Source organism: Engraulis encrasicolus, chromosome 24 (genome assembly GCF_034702125.1).
Source record: "Engraulis encrasicolus isolate BLACKSEA-1 chromosome 24, IST_EnEncr_1.0, whole genome shotgun sequence".
Classification (NCBI taxonomy): Eukaryota; Metazoa; Chordata; class Actinopteri; order Clupeiformes; family Engraulidae; genus Engraulis; species Engraulis encrasicolus.
The window spans coordinates 48,566,146-48,589,626 of NC_085880.1; the positions used below are offsets into that span (position 1 = coordinate 48,566,146).

At 41.0% G+C, this 23,481-nt stretch overlaps 1 protein-coding gene across 1 annotated transcript in view; it reads left to right on the forward strand.

Moving 5' to 3' along the window:
• The window catches only part of LOC134441139 (uncharacterized), a 26,536-nt gene extending 5,833 nt beyond the window's left edge, over positions 1 to 20,703 (forward strand). Inside the window, exons 4-6 of the mRNA XM_063191325.1 lie at positions 13,379 to 13,693; positions 13,953 to 14,264; positions 20,606 to 20,703. Coding sequence (XP_063047395.1) covers positions 13,379 to 13,693; positions 13,953 to 14,264; positions 20,606 to 20,703 — 725 coding nt within the window. The remainder of the gene's footprint in view (positions 1 to 13,378; positions 13,694 to 13,952; positions 14,265 to 20,605) is intronic.
• The last annotated feature ends 2,778 nt before the right edge of the window (positions 20,704 to 23,481 follow it).

Here is a 23,481-nt window from a genome sequence, read left to right on the forward strand (position 1 = left end):
AGCAATGAAGGAGTAGCTCAAGCAGAAACACATTAAGGTCATGAAGTGGCCTAGACAGTTTCCAAACATTAACCGTATAATAATCCTGTGAAGGGAACAGAAGCTCCCATTTGCCAAGCTACAGTCATACAACTTCAATGATTTAGAGATGATCTGCAAAGAAAAGTGGACAAAAATCCTGTCCAATATATCCACAAACATTGTCATTAACTGAAAGAAACATCTGACCTCTGTACGACAAAACAAGGGCTTTGCCACCAAGTATTTTGTCTTTGTTGTGATTTCGGGACATTGTTGTGATTTTGGGACAATTGTGACATCTAGTGGCCATTGTGGACTTGTTATTCTTCTTTGGTGGGCGTGTGATCATGTTTGTTTTTGTTTTCATTGATCCATTTTGCCATGTGCTATGTCTCCGCCCCTTGTTTTTGATTCGCTGCCTCTGCCACCTGAAGCCCATCTCTGCCTGCCTGATTGCAAGTTTGTTTGGTATTACTAGCTACCTGTTCCTTTGTTCTTCACTGAGTCTTTGCAGTGCTGATTCGGTGAGTGACTGTGCAATCCTTGTTTAAAACTTTTTCATTTTGCTCTGTGGAATTTTTGCTCTGGACTATTTTTGATTTGAAGCACTTTTGCTTGAGGAGAATTACTTTAAAGAGACACTATACTGAAGATATCTTTTGTTTTGGGATTATTGGAATTTTGGATTACCTGGACTTTGTGAATTTGCCATTTTGGATTTTGGAACTTTATTTTTATTTTTTGCCCTTCATTATTGGACTTTTTCGTTGTGGAGCTTTACCTTTGAAAATCGTGGATTATGAATCTTCTGTGCTTTTGAACTTCATTAAAACCCCTGAACCTTTCGTTACATCTGCATCTGATTCCAGTTCTTAGATTAGTTGGGCATCAAACCCGGATTTTTCTTCACCGTTGTAACAGTCTTCTTTGACTAGAGGGGTCAAATACTTATTTTCCTCAATGGAATACAAATCAATTAAAATATATTTGGTGTGTGAATGCTCTAGGGTAGGATCATGAACTGATTTGAGTTTGGTGGTCAACACTTTCAAGATGGCAGAATTCAATATGGCCAAATTTTTGGTTTGCCTTTAACTTCTGAGCGGGTGGATGGATTTTTCCCAGATTTGCTGCGTGAATGCTCTAGGATAGGTTCATGAACTGATTGGAGTTTGGAGGTCAACATTTTCAAGATGGCCTGTTTCAATATGGCTGAATTTTTTTTTTTGGTCCATAACTTCTGAATGGGTGGACGGATTTGTACCAGATTTGGTGTGTGAATGCTCTCGGGTAGGTTCATGAACTGATTTGAGTTTGGAGGTCAAGACTTTCAAAATGACGGAATTTTCATTCGGCCCATAACACCTGACTGGGTGGATTGATTTGCCCGGTAACACCTTATTTTAATGGTTCACCATTTCAGTGAATCTACCACTTTAGGTACAGTGTAATAACCAGTGTAACAATATTCAATGTCATGTAATACTAGTGTAATACCAGTGTAACAATATGCAATACCATGTAATACCACTTGCACACAAATACATGATGTAAGTACAACATTGGTACATGGTGTTACACTGGTATTACATGGTATTAAATATTGTTACACTGGTTATTACACTGTACCTAATGTGGTAGATCCACTGTAATAGTGAACCATTAAAACAGTGTTACCATTTGCCCCATTTTTTTGCTTCATTTTCACAGTAGTCGTTTGATTTTAGGTCTATGCACGTCATTGATCTATGTATAGATATTAAATATATTTCTGTTATATTATGTATTCATCATATGAGTGATTCTACGAATCGGCTACGCTTTTAAGTCCATGGATTTTATTTGCCAATTCCACTAACTATTAACTGCATCCAATGATGTTTTGGACATTAGCACACATTTATCTTTCATATAACACAGAAAGTGTAGACATGGCATTATTTCCCTCAGCAAGAATGAATATTTAATAAAGGTTTTGGGCGTTTTCATGCCGTCCCGTTTTCCAAATGTCAGATTGAGTCTTCATATTAGCATGTAAAGAAACTTGTTTTGCCCAAGACGATTGTAAATGTTGATTCACAGTAATCATCACTAGAGGTGCTTAACTCGAATCTTTGAGGCGTCCGGATTGATTGGATCATTCCAAGGAGGGTATCCGGATTAGACGGATCAATCGGATCACACGGATCACTTATTTAAAATAAATATAAATAAATAAAAATAATGTATTTTTTAAAACGTTTCTGCCGTTAAGTAGCTATGCGCCTCGCCTTTGTTGTTCCAATTATCAATTCACGTTGATAAATCAAAGAGTAAGACAGTTTGATCAACAAAACTCACTTTATGAATGTAACAGTTCCTAAACTCATGCTGCGATCCGACCCACCTGGGTCTCCTCACTAAACATGCAACCACAACTCGAACAGCCTTTGGCAGCAGTGAAACGGCATGTTCCTGATTTTGCAATAAATAGCCTACTGTGTGTGTTTGTATTTAAGAAGACTAAACGTCAAACATTTGGGAGCAGAAGTCTAGTTGAGCTGGGACAGGAGGCGAGCAGCAGATGACCACTCGCTTCGGCTGCCGAGTTGCCTTGCGACTCACACACTCGTGGCAAAAACGAAACTTAAGCGTTGATCCGATCTGTAGGGGATTCGCTGCTACCAACAACTCAGTCAGGATTCGTCTCACCGAGTCGCCGAGGGCGCCGCTGCTGAGTGACTCGGACGAGTGGAGTGACAGCAGCAGTGGCTTTAAAGACTATAGCCTACGCTGTAACGCAGTGAGTGATAGTAGAGTCATGTCTGTAGACTATAATTTCCCTAAGAGTAGCCTACAGACTGAGATGTTAAAGCGTTGGCAGAGCACTATTAACATTAAAATGTAGACCTCAACAGAGTCAGAAGCACACGTATAGGGAGCGGGGATCCGCGACTCAAACACTCAATTGGCCACAACGTAGGCTGGACGGATCAAACAGGCTCGATGAATGACGAGGCGGGAGTTGGTTCAGTTTTACTCAGCGAGTGTTCGTGACTGAACAGCATACTAGGGAGAATAGAGAATGGCTGTTGTAGTCAACTAAAGAGGATATATTCCGGTTTCACAATTTCTCGCGCTGTAACTGCCATTTTGTTGACATATTAATGAAATGCCGTCTGACCCGCCTTTGGCGGATCAATGCACGACAGCCATCCGGTCTGTTCGGATGAGGTCTTGATCCGGATCTCCAACCGGATCCTCCGGGTTTTTTATCATCTCTAATCATCACAATATGACAAAACAGTCAGAAAGAACACTGTCCTTTCTATTATACATGAAATTTGCCATTTTGTGTGTGTCCACGAAAACTGTGTTAACCGTGTCACGGTCTGAAACCCCCTCCATAAATCAGTAATGGTTTGGTCTTAGGCCATACGAATAACATCACGTGATGTCATAACCTCTTTGGCAGGATATGGGAAGACTTTGGTAAGTTTGGAGCTCCATCCTCCCATAATTTAATCCATTCTTTTTCATGTTCTCATAGCGGGAAAATTGCCTGTCAACTGTGTTATCAACATATTCATAAGAATCTGAATTAGAAATCACATGTAGAAAAACACAGATAAAGCATACAAATACATGAATTGATTAAGGTGTTGTGGTGGAACTTCTGAGGTCCTCAGTTAGCGCAACACCATAAAAATGGCTGAAATGTCAAGCCGTGTTACCATCAATGGTGTTACAATTAGCTATGACAGTCAGGGTTGCCAGATGAGGGTGATGATTTCCAGCCCAAAAAATGTTCAAAACCCGCCTCGAAGCACAAAATCCCGCCCAATTCTATTGATTTCTATGGCAAAAAGTGGGCAGGTTTTTCTGATGAATGCCATTTTTACCCGCACACGGCCATCCTAAGTAGCCCAATTGGGCGGGAACCAGCCCAATCTGGCAACACTGATGACAGTTGAGGAGGAGTATGTTTTTGCCACTATATCTCCATATTGACAGACAAACAAACAAAATCATTTGTGTTCTAGGGAGATGGGTTTGTCTGCTCTGTTTTTTTCTCCTAAAAAAGTGCCGACTTGTTCCCCTGCACTGTTGACCGTAACACAGTTGAGTAACACGGTTCACTGTTTTGAAAGTGTTTTTGAGCTATTGATCCCTTTCCCTGTGTGGGGAAAATCCTATGAACAGACACTAGGGATTATCTCTGGAGAAGGAAGTCTTGTGTAAGGAGGGTGAAAAAATTCAAATCAGACGTTACAGGGATTTATAATAAAAAATGTGTCAGTCTGTATCACAGTGAATCATAAAATCCTACTTATGAAGCTCAATCACATTTTCTATATCAATTGCACAGATTAGTGACAACATTATTGCTAAGGGACATGAGCACCTTCAAACGTATGTTGTTTCAACTCTGTAGTATTTTTATATGTTTGAAATGACATAGTATTTGTCCATAACACTGTTGACAAAATAATCAAGCAAATGTTTGCTTTCATTAGAGTATTTATCAAATGATTTTAGATTAAGCTTGGCAATTTGTTTGTTTGGAAACTTAAATATATACACTATGTAAACATCTAGGTCATTTAGTTGAAAAAAAATACTAATAATTGACATTTTGCTTTTGCCAAAAGCGTAGGCGAATTGTAGAATCACTCATATACATCTATGAAAATGTGGAGGGGAGTGGTAGGAATGATGGGGACTGGAAGCGTCGCGTTTCGGGGATATACCTTAAGCAGTCGAAGGCGACTGGACAGGCCTAGCTTAATCCATTATTTTCTATGGTTTTAGAGAGGGAAAATTGCCTGTCAACTGTGTTCTCAACATAATCATAAGAACCTGAATTAGAAATCAAAAGTAGAAAAACACAGGTAAAGCATACAAAGACATGAATTGATTAACCCTAAAGCGACCGACTGGGGTCATTTATGCCCCTGGGCACATATTTTCATACACCATTTCTGCAATTTTCATCAGAAAAACGTGTCCTTCTATGAGTTTGTCAATACATATGTTGTGAATGATTTTTGTGAGATTTTGACCATCTATATATGATTTATAACCAAAACACCTCTGGGGTCCATGAGATACTCAACATTATAATGGCCATTGTTGTTGTAATTTTCAAACTCTGATTTTTGTATTTTGTTTCTTTGGGCAAGCCATGGTCAGCAGCCTTAAAATATTAATAATATAAACATTTATAGTATTAAAATATAATATATTATATAAATAAATAGGGCACCCCTGCGATAGCCAATGAAGCATATTGTGAGGGCACCCAGGCAGCATTTCCTATATTATTGCTCCATATTTGTTGATATCATGGCACAGTGGTCCTAGACACATGATGAGAATATGAAATGGAAGTCATCCTGATGAACAAAGAGGGAGGAAACAAGTCATCGGTGTAGAAATCAATGGCGTTTTTAGAATTTTCCTCATCATATGGCTATACAAAGGCTGAAGCATCAGTTGAATCATTCCTTTGCTCTAATATATATGGAAGACACCTTTTCACAGCTGCAATGTCCAGAGGAAGTTTCAGAGAAATTTTGAATGTGCACATGGTTATATGTTTGAGACATGGTTTTGTCTATGTAAATTACCATATTCCCTGATCTTGTGATTTCATGAACCCAGAAATGTTGAGTAGCCTAAAGTTTTATTGCAGAAATATAATCTATGGGCCTAATGGATAGAATTTAGCTTGGTTTCCCAAAGTATCACTTTGAGCAATTTCCATAATTAGCATAAATATACTGTATTATTATGGTAAGATTACTACAAGTGAATAGGCTAAAACATGTAAATGATAGATACCACCATGAAATTTTCTCAGTTGATTACTGATGATGAGAAAAGAAAAAAATGTACACATTTTCATGCTTTAGATGAGGGACAAGTATGTGCAAGATGTAAATAAATTTGAATGAACCCCAAAAAATAATTTATATAATGGTATTTCTATATAAACTCCTTGGGGTCATAAATGACCCCGCTCGGTCAGATTAGTCGCAAAAACAGGCCGGTCGCTTGAGGGTTAAGGTGTTTTGGTGGAAGTTCTGAGGTCTTCAGTTACCAAAACACCCTGAAAAAGGCTGAAATGTCAAGCTGTGTCACTGTCAATTTTGTTACGCATCATCTATGACAGTTGAGGAGGAGTATGTTTTAGCCAATGTGTCTCCATCTTGATAGACAAACGAACAAAATCATTTGTTTTAGGGAGATGGGTTTGTCTGCTCTGTTTTCTCTCCTAAAAAAGTGCTAGCTTGTACCCCTGCACTGTTGACCGTAACAGAGTTGAATAACACAGCTGACTATTTTGAAACTGTTTTTGTGCTATTGATCTCTTACATGTTGGAAAAATACTATGAACAGATATTAGGGATTATATCAGGAGAGGGAAGTCTTGTGTAAGGAGGGTGACTAAATTCAAATCAGATGTTACAGGGATTTATTATGAAAAAAGTGTCAGTCTGTATCACAGTGAATCATGAAATCCTATTAATAAAGCTCAACAATCACATTTTCCATATCAGTTCCACAGATTAAGGACAACATTATTGTTAATGGACATAAGCACTTTCAAACATATGTTGTTTCAACTGTCTAGTATTTTATATATGTTTGAAATGACAAAGTATAATTAAAATATTTGACAAATTATTTAAGATTTAGCTTGGCAACTTCTTAAATGTATACACTCTGGAAACATCTAGGTCATTTGTTTAAAAAATTCTGATAATTGACATTTTGCTTTTGCGAAAAGCACACTAGAATCATAGAATCACTCACACACACACACACACAAACACACACACACACAGAAGTACAAGACTTCCTATCACGCACACCCGGACAAGGCCTCGCCCCCTTGGACCCCCAACACGCCCCCTAACACAAACCTGCGCAAACTTGTGTAGAGGTGTGAGACAAGACCCATATACACACGTGAGTGAGTTGTTGACCAACCAGTTCATGGGCGCGTGACCTCGGAGGCAGTCGGCAGACGAGCGTTGAAGGGGATAAGCAACTGCAGAGGTTGCAAGATCTGACTGCAGTCGCATTCATCCCGCGATAGTTTGACACCATGTGACATGTCACCTCGTCAACGCAACATCACCGAAATTTTGAAGTTTGACAGGAAATCTAACCGTCATGCAGCATTTTCATCCAGAGTGCATTGCTGTCTAAATGCGCATGCATGCGTTGACGACAACTCGATCGCACCTAGTGGGAGATGGGTTGTTTCTGACTTCCTACTTGCTCAAATGCATTGGAATGTCTGTTGAAGAGGAATGTTCAAGTCGTGAGCTAGGGCCAAATCGAAGCAAACTGACTTTGTCGCATTGACAATCGTGATGTCATCACAGCAAAGGCAGCGCACAGTGTTCGGAATAGTTTACGTTGCATATTGCTCAGCAATCATCATTCTATGGACAAATTGAGTTGATTCGGACTGGTTAACGGTTGCAAAACCGCCGTGAACTTTTCTATGGTGTAGTTATATTACCATTGCCTCTCTCAAAGATGAAATGTGGTTAAATGAGAGAAAAAAACATGGTTTTGTTTACACCTCATTTTTTACATTGCTGACTTATTTGAGAAGTGGATTTGTATTTTTGTCCCTCCAATGTTTGTAGTTTGTTTGACTTGCTGTTTGGGACACTTTCAAGCGTGAGGTAGCTGCCTCCTGGTTCCATATTGGGAAGCTCCTACCGCTGGGGAATGCAGCATTAATTCCCAATGGGAGGCATTGGGCTGTTTTATGTTTCAATACTAGGGGGCGTTGGGAGGCTTATGGTGAGGGTGTCAGCGCCAGCTACCCTACCAGTGGGTCAGCTTCATCCGGAAGCACCCATCTGAAAGGAGTAGAGCCGACAATTTATGATTATGTCCAAATTAAGAGATTATTTATTGATCTAATACATGAAAATGACTAAGTTACTAAGTGAATGAAGAGTGAATGAAGCATAAAATGCAGAGCTTATCTCACCCTGATGACAAGAGCTCTGGGTTCACCTTATCTCACCCTGATGGCAACAGAGATGAACACAGAATTTTCCTCAACCAAATGATTATATAGTAACATCCTTTCACTATAATATGTAAACAAAATAGTCTCTGTGTGTGCAACTGGAATCATCCAGATCTTCTTATATTGTCATGCGCATCCTAAGACCTTCACATCACTCCTGTGTCTGGCATTACCTGTTGGTCCTTAGTTTAAAGTGGTGGTTCGCTATTTTAGACATTAAGCCCTGTTTGTGTGACTTGCCCACCTCTGACCACTCTGTGAGTTTCATGTCTCTGCAAACGAAAGTTTAATGCCATTTTGTGATCGATTGCTTGAGTGCTCCACTGTAGTCAATGTAAAGGTGGGGGTGCTGCAGTCTTGAATACCCAAATGCTCCGTTCAGCACCAAATGTCAAAATTGTGATGAGAACATCTCTACTTCACCCCAGAAGTCACACAAACAGGGCTTAATGTCTAAAATAGCGAACCACCACTTTAACACACATTTGTCCATACATGTCTATGCATGCCACAACAAACAACATTGACAAACACCCATCCACACTCATAACACAGCTATTCACATCTACATTCATCTCTGCATTAGATTATGGTGGCATTCTTGATATGCATGCTTCTAAATCAGTGCTACGGGCTCTAGACTCTGTTTACCACTCAGCATTAGGGGCAAAGCATACCAAGGTGGAAAGGAACGGTCGCGTGACTAACGCGGTCTTTCTGCTTAGTTTCGGCTGGCGTGTTTTTCTCTGTCTTTCACACTGACAGCGTTGTGTGCGCGGCTAGTCCTGTTAAAAAAAAAACGCAGCTAAAGCTAGTGTGCTACTTTGCCATTCATTTGAATGAGACACCGCCGGTTGCCGGCGTGAAAAATACGCTCGAGTTTTATTTTTCAAATGCAGCACGGCGCGGTGCCAGCTCCCGTGCCGCTGACGCCCGAGTACCACCGGTTGGTGTGTAAGGACAGATAGGTTGCAATGTATTTTCACCGACGCCGGTCAAAAACACAGCCGTTCCGCGACGCTTTACCGCCCTGGTGTGTAAGACCCCTTACGCTTTATTACTGGAGCCAAATAACACAACATTGTGACCTGTATAGTTTGTCAGGTTGCCACCCACTGTCAGTACGTAGGCAGCTTCATTGGCTTACTTTTATTTACAAAGTCGTCATTGGTCTGCTTCCCCCAAATACAGTGTAGCATGTCTTATGTTCATCTTGTAGTGTCTGCCATATCTGCTTTGGTCTATGCTTCTTGTTATGTCCTAGTTTTGTGTTTTATCTCTGAACATGTATCTATCCTGTTGCCCTATAGGCTATGTTTTTCTTTTGCCTTTCTTGCTGAGTATTGTGCATTTGTGCTTTCTGGTATGGTGTTGTCTGGTATGGTGTTGCAGATGTCTTGCCATCTTGATGAGCTCTGTTTGTCTTGCTTGTATGTTTTTGTTATGTCCTGCATATTTCTATACCTAAATGGTTGTATCCTGCATGTTTTTATGTCTTAATCATTTATACTTTGCTTTCTGTGTTTATGTTGTCTTTTGTGACTTTTTTGTTTATGTCTATGTTGTGAGTCCTACGTAGTGTGTTTTGCATTTTTTATTGCTCTCTTGGCTAGGGCCCACTTGAAAAAGAGGCAACTGCCTCATTATGACTACCCTAGTAAAATAAAGGACAAATAAAAAATGAAATAAACACACAGACACCCACATTGCCACATACAACTGGAGTTGCCAGTCCATTTGTCTTGGTTCTAGAGAAAATGGCCAAAGATGTTAGGGTTATACATGCACACACTTCCAGTCATCCTTCATGTGTTCACGTGCCCCTGATCCTCTGCCTGGCAAATCAACACATGTGGCCTTGGAGAAGATGTTCCTGTTTCCAACAGGTCACTTGTCCCCGTCCCCATTAGCTTGCACTGGTTCCATCCTCAGACTTGTAGTGGGATCGTATTAGGCTCAGTCATTTCAAATTGGTGTTAAAGTTTGGTTTTCACTTCCAAGTTGAAGTTTAGGGTCTATAGAACAATTTGAATTTGAGTGTCAAACACACAGATAGCAAAATGGCCTGCGGGTGGCGCTCTAAAATATATAAACTGCTATAACTTTTGATTAGTTTAACAGAATTTAACATATGAGATTTGCTTCCAACAGGTCACTTGTCCCCGTCCCCATTAGCTTGCGCTGGTTCCATCCTCAGACTTGTATTTTACATGAAAGGACATCATAACAACATTCTTTAGGCCACGAGCATCTGACACCTCTCCACAACAAGGCTTTAGCCCACCACCTCGACAGGGCACATCCGGTCATAGAACTCACAGGTGATGTCAACAACACTTGTGCTCACATACCAATGGATCGTCATCATACAATATTCCAGACTATTGCAGTTGAAACCGGTCCCTGTGCCTCTTCCAGCCAGAGCCAGTTTGATACAGCCTGGGTCATGGTGACCACCTGTTGTCTTCCTTCTGACGCCAAAAGGACCTTCTGTCCCGACTCGGGCTAGTAGAAGGCTCATCAGCTAACCCAAGTTCCCCAAATCAAAAGACTCCCTCTCTTGTGGTCCCGTAGTTTATGCTTAAAGGGGTATGCCACTATTTTGGGGCTTAATACAGTTAAAATCGTTGGCTGGGGTTTATAATGGTGGTAAAGTGTCTTATTTTTCATGTAAGCCGTTGCCTTGCTTTAAGACAAGTTAAAAGAGGGAATATGTCGCTAAGCTAGTGAAAGTCAATGTATCCATGTAGCATGCTACAATGCTACACGGATGCATTGACTTTCACTAGCTTAGTGACATATTCCCTCTTTTAACTTGTCTTAAAGCAAGACAATGCTTAACATGAAAAATAAGACACTTTACCACCATTATAAACCCCAGCCAACGATTTTAACTGTAGTAAGCCCCAAAATAGTGGCATACCCCTTTAATCTATTCAAAATCAACACATTGTAATAACCCAACATGATTTCCACTCTACACATTATCAAACACACCAATTTTTATAATCTGATTTAAAAAAATTCATGTTGTGCACACTTGATTTCAAAATACTGTTGCATAGACTTAAGCAATAGATTTTAGTAGTCCAATGTTACAATGGTTTTCAAATTATCTAGTTGGCAGGACACAGTGTGTTGCATTAGAGAACCTTCAATCAGCCCTATTTACCATAAAAGCAGGTGTCCCGCAAGGGTCAGTTCTTGGCCCAATCCTGTTTTCTCTGTATATTAATGATATAGATAAGGGCCTAAACCCAGCCAAAGTGCATCTGTATGCTGATGATACCATTTTATACACCTTATACACCGTTGGTACCTCAGTGCAAGATGCTTTGACCTCTTTACAAACTTCCTTCATATCTATTCAAAATGCGTTATTGCAATTGAAATTAGCACTAAATAAAAATAAAACGAAGTATATGATTTTCACATGTTCAAGATCTTGTCCTGATGGTAACTTAGCAACACTTGATGGTACCCTCCTGGAGCAGGTTAGTTCTTATAAATATCTTGATATTTGGCTAGACCAAAAGCTCACATTTGAGGTACACATAAATAATCTTTCAACAAAGCTAAGACCTAAGGTTGGTTTTTATTTTCGTTTGAAAAAATGTTTTTCATTTCTAGCAAGAAAAAGGCTGGTTCAAAGTACTTTTCTCTCAGTGTTGGATTATGGGGATACAATTTATATGCATGCGCCCTTATGTCTCCTTAAGAAGCTGGATGCAGTTTATCATTCAGCATTGCGATTTGTAACAGGTACCCCCTCAAGAATTCACCATTGTGATCTGTACTCTAAAGGCGTAAATTGCATATGTTACTTTTTATTGCAAAGGCACTGTTGGGCAAACCTCCCTATTATATCTGTAATATGTTGACTTTTTGTACTTTATGTTATGGCACACGTTCCTCACACAAGTTACTACTACAGTCTTGTACTCCTCGCACTGAATCAGGGAAAATAGGGTTTTCTTTTTATGCCCCATTCCTATGGAATGAGTTGCAGAAGATATTATGTATGGACTCTCTGCCCTCATTAGAGACTTTTAAGAAGGAAAATAATACAGTATACACAGAGGAGTGTCATTGTTTCTGACTATGCAGCTCATAGGCTACTTTTTATCTCATACGTTTTATGTAAACTTATTCTTCTTAATGTGTTTTTTGTACATTTATTTTCCTTTTTGTCTATGTGTTTGTCTGTGTCTGTAACTATATGTATGCTGCCATTTTGACCAGGACTCCCTGGCAGAAGAGACTCTAGTCTCAATGGGACAATCCTGGCTAAATAAAGGATAAATGAAAAAAAAGAAAAAAACAGCTAACACTAAATAATAATAAATAATGATACATTTTATTTATATAGCGCTTTTCATGGCACTCAAAGATGCTTTACAGATAGGCAACATAAAATAAAAAAAACATAAAAAAAACCTCAAAGACATGCAGAGACTCAATTTACAAAACAGGGACGCAACAAAATAGACGGCTGTGGAAAGTTAAGTCCATGATAAAATGGAATAGTCAAGTTTGACTGTTGACCGTGGAGATGATAAGCAAAACACACGACAGGAGCTGCGATGGATGGCGATGGAGAGTCTTCCGTCGTGGGGGGCGAGCTCGGCCGAGGGAGGCAGGCGAACAAGCAGACGAAGTTCTTTTAAACGAAGCGGCGAAATGCTGTAGACCGGGCCGCTGAGACGCTGGTTAGGGAGGGAGTCATCCGAGCACGCTGTCAGTCAACAGAATCAAGACGTGAGGCTGGACGCTGTGAGACAGAACAGTGTCTAGTAGTTGGTGTAGCCAGCAACCAGGGGATGGAACAAGTTGGTGAGGCCAGCAGCCACACTGGCTCAACAGCAGTCCAAACTCCCTGGAGCAGCATTGGAAACAGGTGTGGTTGAGTAGCTAGCAGCCAAAGCAGCGGGCCAACGCCATGTAGCAGGTAAGCCGTCACGATTTGCCCACAGCCAAGCGTCGGCGACTAGTTCGTATGTCCAAAAAGGTATGAGATAGTCCGAAAGTTGTCAAAGTGAGTTTGAGTCAGTAATGGAGCCTAATTGAGTGGAAAAGTACGAGCAGTGGCTGCTAAAACGTGCCAGCATCTACCCGCACTCATTCCGGAAACTAAAACACTAAATGTGAACATATAAATAGTTTCAACCATACAGGCCATTAGCTTTTTAGAAATATGAATAAATAGCTAGTCTTAACTTGTGAGATTCACTCTGGTAGCTATATGAAATCAACACTGTTCAAAAAATCATTGGTCTATCGTGTTTTTGTGTATGCGTGTGTTTTTGTCATCAACAGGTGTGATTTACTCCAGTGTAGGAGGGACAGCCACCCTGCCCGGTGACGGTGTGGGGGGTCCAAACTGCTCCTCTTTGGAATGGCATGACTATCCAGATGTTTGGGGCTTCAAGTTCACAATTCAAAGAGATGAGTTGAGAGTTTCCACCAGGAAGATCTGGCCAGACGCGCCCCCTGAGCGAGCTGAAAGACTCAGTCTTCTCCCTGACTGTTCCCTCCACATCACCAACATCACCACTGAGGAGGCTGGATACTACAGATGTTACAATCCCCTGAGTGGTCGGAGTAAAGAGTTTCTCTTTATTCTTCTTGATGGTAAGTGTTCAGTTACAACTTTGAAATTATGTGTGTGTGTGTGTGTGTGTGTGTGTGTGTGTGTGTGTGTGTGTGTGTGTGTGTGTGTGTGTGTGTGTGTGTGTGTGTGTGTGTGTGTGTGTGTGTGTTTTTCTGTGTGTCTATCGATGGATATTGGGTGTTTTGTGTGTGTGATATAGTGTTAATGATGGTTCCTTTATGATGTCACCTGTTTGATGCTGTCATGATTTGGAGTCTGATGATGTCACCTGTCTTGCAGTTCCATCTTCCCCCAGTGAGAATGAGGTGGAGTCTGAAGATCATGTGACCCTGCCCTGTGTCCTTCACACTGGCTTTGACTGTGACCTGTTGACTCTGCATCCGGCTTTTAACCTTAGCTGGGTGGAGGTGGCAGGGACTAACCTGTGGACCTCCACCAATTACCAGACCAGGAAAACATCTGCCTGCAGCACCACCCTGACTGTCAACCTCACAAGTCCCGCCCCTTACAGCCAGCGAAGGTGCCAGGTGACTACAGGAGGCCAAGTGCAGGTGTCTTCTGCCCTCCACACCTTTGGATCCTTTCTAGCAGGTGAAATACACACACAAACACACACACACACACAACACAAACACACACGTCCAAAGAATCCGATATTGATCCAAAAATGTGTAGTACATCGACGTCAGAGGTTGCGTTAGACTTTGGCATAGTCTGTTTTTATCCATCGTTTCATTTCTCAATGTAGGGCAGGTGTCACCAACGTTGTGTCCGCGGGCGCCAGGTAGCCCTCCAGGAGCTTCTGAGGTGCCCACCAACGATGTTAATAAGCAGTGACGACTACCAGATTTTAGTTAATGCTTTTCTTGATTTAAATATGAGATTATGTATTCTTTACAACCTATAAACAAATTACCATTCAATAATAGTGTGATTTGAGAATGATGCCAAGACATCAGTAGAGGATTTTGAACAAATGTAGCCCTCAGTAGCCCTGGTAGCCCTCAGGCCTAGAAAGGTTGGGGACCCCTGATGTAGGGGGTCGTGACCTAGCACTGTGAACAACACATGCGCAATTTGCTGCCAGCTGAGAGTAAACCGCTGTGAATACGTGCCCTTTCACTCGACATTAATTCCCCAACTTTGAGGAGAGTCCATTTTGCTGTGTCACCGCTTTTCACTTATTGCTTTCTCTCTCATCCCCTCTCTATCTATAATTGTTGAAAAAAATGCAGATCTCTTTCTCACTGTCATGCGTCTGATTCAGTGTTCAGCGCTTTGGTCACTCACCACCACAAGCACTTTTTTTTAAAAGACGCGTGCAGATCTCACCCACTCTTTTTGCTCTATTTCTGATCAATGTATCGATTGTAGTACAAAGCCAATGTTAAATAAGATTTGCGTTGGGCTTCACATCCACGATGGAAAGGAAAGAAGTGTCTTGAAAGATTTAGCCCAAGTGGCACTAGCACTGTAGCCTACATGAGGAAGACGACCAGATTTCGTGAAAACTTCATTGAACAATGCCAGGGACTGTACTGAAGGGAGACTCTCTATATCCCCCATACTCAAATAGCGGCCATCTATTTTTGACCCTCGAATAATTTTGAAAAATGTAAAAATATATATATATATATATATATATTATATATTTATTTTTTTTGGTCCGATCGCGCTGTCGGCTCTTATTTTGAAATCGCTCCACAGACGCTATGAAGAAGCGTGCCGTGCCCCGCCCCCTCAGGAAGTTTCTTTCTCTTTGTCAGTCACTGGGTGCATTCCAATATGCTACCTTGCGTCCTCCACTTGTGCTTGTGGCCTCGCCCCGCCTTCTGGCCCCACCTCCGTGGAGAAAACAATAAAGTTTCCCTGCTGTCAGCCTAGCCAAAACAATTTTTGGGGGACTATTCTTCATTCACCATCCAGTATGCAAATGAGAAAATCACTTTACAATTGAGCTTCTGCGAGATATTGAGATATAATGCTGCTGTCAGTGATGTCATCATGACATATTACTTCCTGATAGGAGGACACAAGCACAAGTGGAGGACGCAAGGTCGCTTATTGGAATGCACACACTGGCTGCAGGCTCCGGACAGAAGCACCAAAGACGGTGGCATTAGAGGTTGTGAGGTAGACTACAAGGGAAGGACTGTATCAGAGTCTGTAAATAAATTATTCACAAAGTTCTCTATGCCTCGTTTTTGAAAGTAATGGTCCACATTTGATTGCAAACAGTGTGCTAGGACTTCGAATTGGTTTGGCAGTAGCTGTAGCTAGTTGCTAACACAAATGAAGGCAAACTGTGCTTGAGCTCTGCTGGCAGCTAACTATTGGTAGCCTATTAAAAACGAATTGCTTAATAAACTTTTCACACTTTTAAACAGTCCCCAAATAGTTCGTTTGGAATGCTAAGACCCTCATAAGACTGCAAACAAAGTTATGAGCAACTTGACACTTTATTATTGTTTTTTGCATTTAATCAACATTGCATCAAATGTGCCATTTTCTTGTTGACAAAACCTGGTGTTCTCTTATCTATGTGTCCTCCTCTTTGTTGGGTCCATTACTGCATCTGATTCTCTTAGGCCCTATGCATGTGAGAGCTCCATAAACAAAGTCATAATAAGCAACATTTGTTTGAAAGGTGTTATCTTCAGGCTTAATGGTTTTCTCACTAAGAAATATTTTTTTATGAATGTAGTCTGCAAATATAAGCTTAGGCTATTGATAATCTCATGTCATTTAAAAAAAAAAAAAATACTGAAGGGTGGGTGGCAATGAGAGCAAGGCAGGCACCTCACCCCACATTGCTCCAGAAAAATGCAGGCCCTTTATGAGAGAAATGTTCTCCCATCCTGTCACTAGAAACTAAATATATGCTGTGGGTGTGAGTGCGTGTGTAGCCTATTGTGTTTTGGATCATTTTATTTATTTATTTATTTTTTGGGGGGGAGGGGTGGGGTGTGGGTTCGTGTCGGCCCGGCCCGGCCCTTTATTGGGAGGAATTTTGAAAAACTGGCCCTCAGGGACTTCTAATTGAGTACCCCTGCTCTATATGTAGCCTTATCAGCTTACATTTTATGAGCACGGAAAGGTCATGAAAATAAGACAAATATTGGTGAGCCAAGCCACTGAACCTAATTAGGGTTTCCATTTCTGGCAAAGTTTGTCTTGCTGTAAGTTGCCTGATAATATGTAGGTTCCTGTTTGTCAGTTTTTTACTGATTCATTTCCATCAGCCGTTGTAGACCATCATTAGCCTCGCGAGACCATCCACGTACTTCCGGCCAAGGATTGCCTAAATGAAATGGTAGTATTATGGGATGGTCAGGACCAGGCTAGACCATCATGCCTTTGACTGAAGTTTCTGGCTAGCAAACATCCTATTCGCTAGAGCTGATATAAAACCCGTACGATCCGGTTGGAGAGCCGGATCAAGACCTCATCCGGACAGACCGGATGGCTGTCGTGCATTGATCCACCAAAGGCGGGTCAGACGGCATTTCATTAATATGTCAACAAAATGGCAGTTACAGCGCGAGAAATTGTGAAACCAGAATATATCCTCTTTAGTTGACTACAACAGCCATTCTCTAATCTCTCTAGTATGCTGTTCAGTCACGAACACTCATTGAGTAAAACTGAACCAACTCCCGCCTCGTCATTCATCGAGCCTGTTTGATCCGTCCTGCCTGTTGTGGCCAATTGAGTCGCGGATCCCCACTCCCAATGTGTGTGCTTCTGACTCTGTTAACATTTAGAAATGTAGACCTCAACAGTGCTCTGCCAACGCTTTTACATCTCAGTCTGTAAGCTACTCTTATAGCCTACAGACGTGACTCTACTATCACTCACTGCGTTACAGCGTACAGACTTTAAAGCCGCTGCTGTCACTCCCCTCGTCCGAGTCAGCAGCGGCGCCCTCGGCGACTCGGTGAGACGAATCCTGACTGAGTTGTTGATAGGAGCGAATCCCCTACGGATCGGATCAACGCTTAAGTTTCGTTTTTGCCACGAGTGTGCGAGTCGCAAGGCAACTCGGCAGCGGAAGCGAGTGGTCATCTGCTGCTCGCCTCCTGACTGTCCCTGCACAGCTAGACTTCTGCTCCCAAATATTTGACTTTTAGTCTTCTTAGATACAAACACACACATTATTTATTGCAAAATCAGGAACATGCCGTTTCACTGCTGCCAAAGGCTCTTCGAGTCGTGGTTGCATGTTTAGTGAGGAGACCCAGGTGGGTCGGATCGCAGCAAGAGTTTAGGAACTGTGACGATTCATAAATTGAGTTTTGTTGATCAAACTGTCTTACTCTTTGATTTATCAACGTGAACGGACAACAAAGGCGAGGCGCATAGCTACTTAACGGCAGAAACGTTTTAAAAAAGGCATTATTATTATTTATTTTTATTTATTTTAAATAAGTGATCCGAGTGATCCGTCTAATCCGGATACCCTTCTTGGAATGATCCAATCAATCCGGACGCCTCAAAGATTCGAGTTAAGCACCTCTACTATTCGCATACTTTTTGTTTCAAGCAAGGAGGTAATAAGAGACGTGTGAGACTATAGAAATATGAACAATGGTTTAATGAAAGGCGATGAGGACAACTTCGTCATTGCCATCAAATCAGATAGTCTGTAAATGTAGTAGACCTAGGTCTACAAAAAGTTCTGAACCTTAAATAAATCAAACTGTCATATTGGTGGCAAAAAGACCGTTAGGCTATTTTCTCATTCATTATTTGGATTAAGTACAGAGGCATGAGCTCTGCTGTGCATGGCTTGACAAGCAGGGGGAGAGGATGACAGAAGAAGGATAACAGTAACCACAAGTGTCATCTCTGAGCTGCCATTAAGTATGCCTAGCTGAAATGCACACATGCTCTACTGGACAGGGGTCTACTGAAACTTTGAAACTTGTGATTTATTATTAATATCACCCTCAATATAATCCATCAACATGACCGACAGGCTTCAGAATTTTCCATCATCCTTCAAAGATATCCTTTTGACCCCCCCCCCCCCCCATAACTCATGAACAGAATACTGTATGACCACCAAACTTGGTGGACATGATTTACATATGGGAATGTATGAATGACATAATTCTGGTGTCACTATGTGGTATTATGACATCATCATGATGTCATTATCTGATTTCAATGCCAAAAATCTCACCATAATGTATTGTCCATCAAATTTAGGTAATGCACTTGTAATGTTGTATATAATATTGTAATGATGATATGCTTCAGACCACTTAAATGCTCACACAGTTCTCTGATGCTAACGTAAATAACACAAAAACAGGAAAAATTACGTCACAAAATAGTGTCATAGATATGGTAAAGTGGTTTCAGTGTCTTATAACATTGCACCAATCGTTAAGTCCTCAACAACAGGATATATCATCACCAAAGTTGCAGGGCATGATATACATGACACACTTAAGCAATGACAAATGAACAGAATGAATGAAATTGAGGTGAAATGATTGATAAAGACAAAGCCCACCGCGATGATGTATGTGGCGACGTCTTCAAATTAGCATTTGCATACACAAGTGATAATAAATTAAGCTGACATTAAATTAGGTATCTTATGTAGGTAATTTGTGTTAATGTAATGGAATAACTATACAAAAAGTAGTATGTGATAAGGAAGGAACAATAATGAGACTTAGATCAGTGATTTTTGGTCAGATATACCTGTCAGTAAACCGTTGCCATGGCAATGACAAAAATGACAAACCTAATCTTTTGGTACTAAACTGTAGCCAACTAAATTTTAGGAAAAGTCACCAAGTTTCGTAGTCATAGCTTAAGTCGTTAAGGAATTATGCAAAATCAAAGGCACTTTTATCCCCCACAGTCTGGGTAGGGTAAAATAGGTTCATCATTAGCCTGATTATCATTGACTTTCAAATCTCTTCGAGACTTGGTCTGACCAAGAGGATAACAATTAACATTTCCCAAACAGCATTTCCCAAATAACCTCCCTTGGTTTGCTAATGATTGTTTGCTTCCCAACAGAGTGGGAGGAGTTCCCATATTTACGGGAACTCAGAAAGCACTAGCATTGACTCTTGACCTGACTGGTAGCAACGCTGAAGCTTTTGCATCAATAGGAGGGCACGGCCTGTCTAGTCCATCACGGTCACAAGATCAGTCCGTGCAGGTTAAGATGCTGAGACCCAAGCTTTTCTCTGGTGTGCAGGTTAAGATGCTGAGACCCAAGCTTTTCTCTGGTGTGCAGGTTAAGATGCTGAGACCCAAGCTTTTCTCTGGTGTGCAGGTTAAGATGCTGAGACCCAAGCTTTTCTCTGGTGTGCAGGTTAAGATGCTGAGACCCAAGCTTTTCTCTGGTGTGTTTTCTTCTTTACTAAGGTTAAGATGCTGAGACCCAAGCTTTTCTCTGGTGTGCAGGTTAAGATGCTGAGACCCAAGCTTTTCTCTGGTGTGTTTTCTTCTTTACTAAGGTTAAGATGCTGAGACCCAAGCTTTTCTCTGGTGTGCAGGTTAAGATGCTGAGACCCAAGCTTTTCTCTGGTGTGTTTTTTTCTTTACTAATTGGGCGAATTAGCACCGAAAACAAATATCCAAATTTGGTTTTGAAATATTTTGTAGTTTTGGCCAAGTCATCTAAAGCCGGGCTTACGCTGTGCACCTTTTTGCACGATTTTGCTACGATTTGTCACTCGCACAGCTTTTTGGGAGTGGGGACGATGTCTTGCTCAATCAGAGGTCAATCGTGAGTCTCGTTTCATGTAGTGTACATGGGGTAACAACATGAGATTTCAAATCATGATGGCGCAATCGCAAGAAAACCAAAAGTGTTTGAAATCCTGGTCGTCTCTCGTGAGCAAATTGTACAGTTAAAGCAGTGCTACTATCCAATTTGACTCTCTCTATTTCCCTCCTCTCAGATGTCTACATGGTTGTGCGAGTGGCCATTGTTTTGTTTCTGACTGTCTGTGCCATCGCACTTGAAATAATCTGGAGGAGACGGAGACAGAGTGAGTAGACAAATTGCATTCACTCAATCGTCAAAGTTGAAATGTATTTTACTTTTGAACTTATAAGCCTTATAAGACCTTATATGAGATGGATTTGCATGTGCACACCATATCACCACATTGTGCTACACACCATGTCAATGTCATAGACAGTTGAAAGAGCATTTCACCCAACATGTAATGTTACACTATAACTAATTCACACACACACACACACACACACACACACAAACACTAATGTGTTGTCTTCCTGGTGTGTGTTAGATTCACAGTGATCCCTGTGCTGAAACTGACCAGCCTGTAGTGTTGCAGCTTCACCTACTCTTCATCACCATCATCATCAGCTGCACTGCAGACCAAGATGGCAGATTGGGACACACTGTGACACACTCATGCATGATTACAAAGAAACACACACACACACACACACACACACACACACACACACACACACACACACACACACACACACACACACACACACACACACAGAACATAACTTTTAACCAATATAATTATGTATATATAATAATCATATATGTAATTATATAATAAGCATCATTATATTATAATATAAATATCATAATATGAATTCTCATCATCGCTGGTTCAGCTGAGCAAAAACCATGTCATAGCCTACACGTTTTCACATGTTCCTTTTTTTTGTTTTTACATAACAGTTAACACAAGTCATTTAAGTAGTAGAGATTCAATTGTTTTAGATCTAGTAACCAAAAAGAAATGTCTGTCCTTAAAGGAGCTCAGGGTAGGATTTAAATTTGAAATCACGGTTCCGAGTCAGTCGATGCTTATACGAGTCATTAGTAAGTGCGATGGCTCTCGCTGGCTCTTCCACGGTTCGCTGTCAGAAAACCTCACATGCAACTTTTGACAGCGCGGTCCGAACGAGTGTTCTGAGAAACACTTTTCTTTTGAAAAATCGCTTTACATACCAGATTTCAGATTTGTATCAACTGCTGGCATTCCGGGATGAAAAACAGTCTCACCGCGAGTTTATTTCAACAGCATTTTTTCATTACTGTGTTGATTTTGAGACAAGCATGACATGGTATAGAATACACATTATAGTTGACATGACATAGGCAATACATTACAGATGACATGATATGAACTCTGGTAAAAAGTTGACCTGTATATTTGACATATTATTTTTCCAAGACTTCCCGCAGAGTTCAGGATCTTAGTTTCTGTATGACCAAGGTGTTGAAGCCTATAACAGCTTTAGAGATATACGGTAGAGGTATATGACTGTATTGCCATAGCCTTAGAGATACATGCTAGAGGTATATGACTGTGGTGGGAGTTGTAGCCTTAGAGATACATGCTAGAGGTATATGACTGTGGTGGGAGTTGTAGCCTTAGAGATACATGCTAGAGGTATATGACTGTGGTGGGAGTTGTAGCCTTAGAGATACATGCTAGAGGTATATGACTGTGGTGGGAGTTGTAGCCTTAGAGATACATGGTAGAGGTAGATGACTGTGGTGGGAGTCGTAGCCTTAGAGATATATGAAGCCTATAACAGCCTTAGAGATTGGTATATGACTGTGGTGAGAGTCGTAGCCTTAGGGGTCTTACACACCAGGGCGGTAAAGCGTCGCGGAACGGCCACGTTTTTTACCGGCGTCGGTGCAAATACATTGAAACATATCTGTCCTTACACACCAACCGGAGGGAGTCGAGCGTCAGCGGCGCGGGAGCCGGCTCCGCGCCGTGCTGCATTTGGAAAATAGAACTCGAGCGTAGTTTTCACGCCGGCGACCGGTGGTGGTGATGGTGGTGGTGGTGATGTGGGGGTGATGGTGATGGTGGTGGTGTGGACACATGCATCCATACATAAAGAAACAGAGATAAGAGGAGGGAGAGAAACCTTTTGAGGTCCTTCTTGGTTTTAACCCTCTTCTAAGGCCTTTCAGAGGCTTTTAGGCTGCTTGCACCACCCTGACATTTTCAAGTATTTTCATTTCATATATATATATATATATATATTTGGAACCTGGAAGGTCTGAGGTTTCTAATGGTGTGACTTATATGTTTCAATGACAAAAACTCACAGAGTTACACATTTGTTTTTGGAGACGACTTGCCCTCTGAAGGGCACTCAGACCTCAGAGGGTTAATAGGAGACAGAGAGAGAGAGAGAGAGAGAGAGAGAGAGAGAGGTTTTGTTTAGATGATCTTGATTTGAAAAGATACAAATGAATATTTGTTTTTTAATATACATTTTACCTGAAATTCGCTTCCGTTGATGAATATGTTATTGTGCTATTATGTGACTGTAGTTGTGAATTGATTGTAAATATTTTGTTTTTAAATCAGTGATGAGCAGCCTGGATACACAAGTTCACAGTCTGGTGCCACATATTCCAAATTACCTGATTTTACAACATTTGGCATTGGATTATAACTAATTATTGCATGGCTCAGCTGGTTGAATTGAACAGTTAAAACATGGTCATTTGGAACATTGGGCACTGGATTTTACAGTTTTTCTCGATTGGTTTGGCTAATTTCTCAAAACTGAGATGACATTCTCAAAATAACACGGACAAATCCCCAAACCAACAATTTCCCAAAACAGAATGGCATTTCTCATTGCTTTCATCAAATATCAAATGCTTTGTACATGTCTCAAATGTTTAGTACATCTCTGCAGATGGCTATGTACAAGTACCCTACAGTTGACACAATGAGCATACATTTAGCACATTTTCCAAATAAATTGACCTTGCTTATCTCAATGAATTAGACAATTCTCAGTGTAA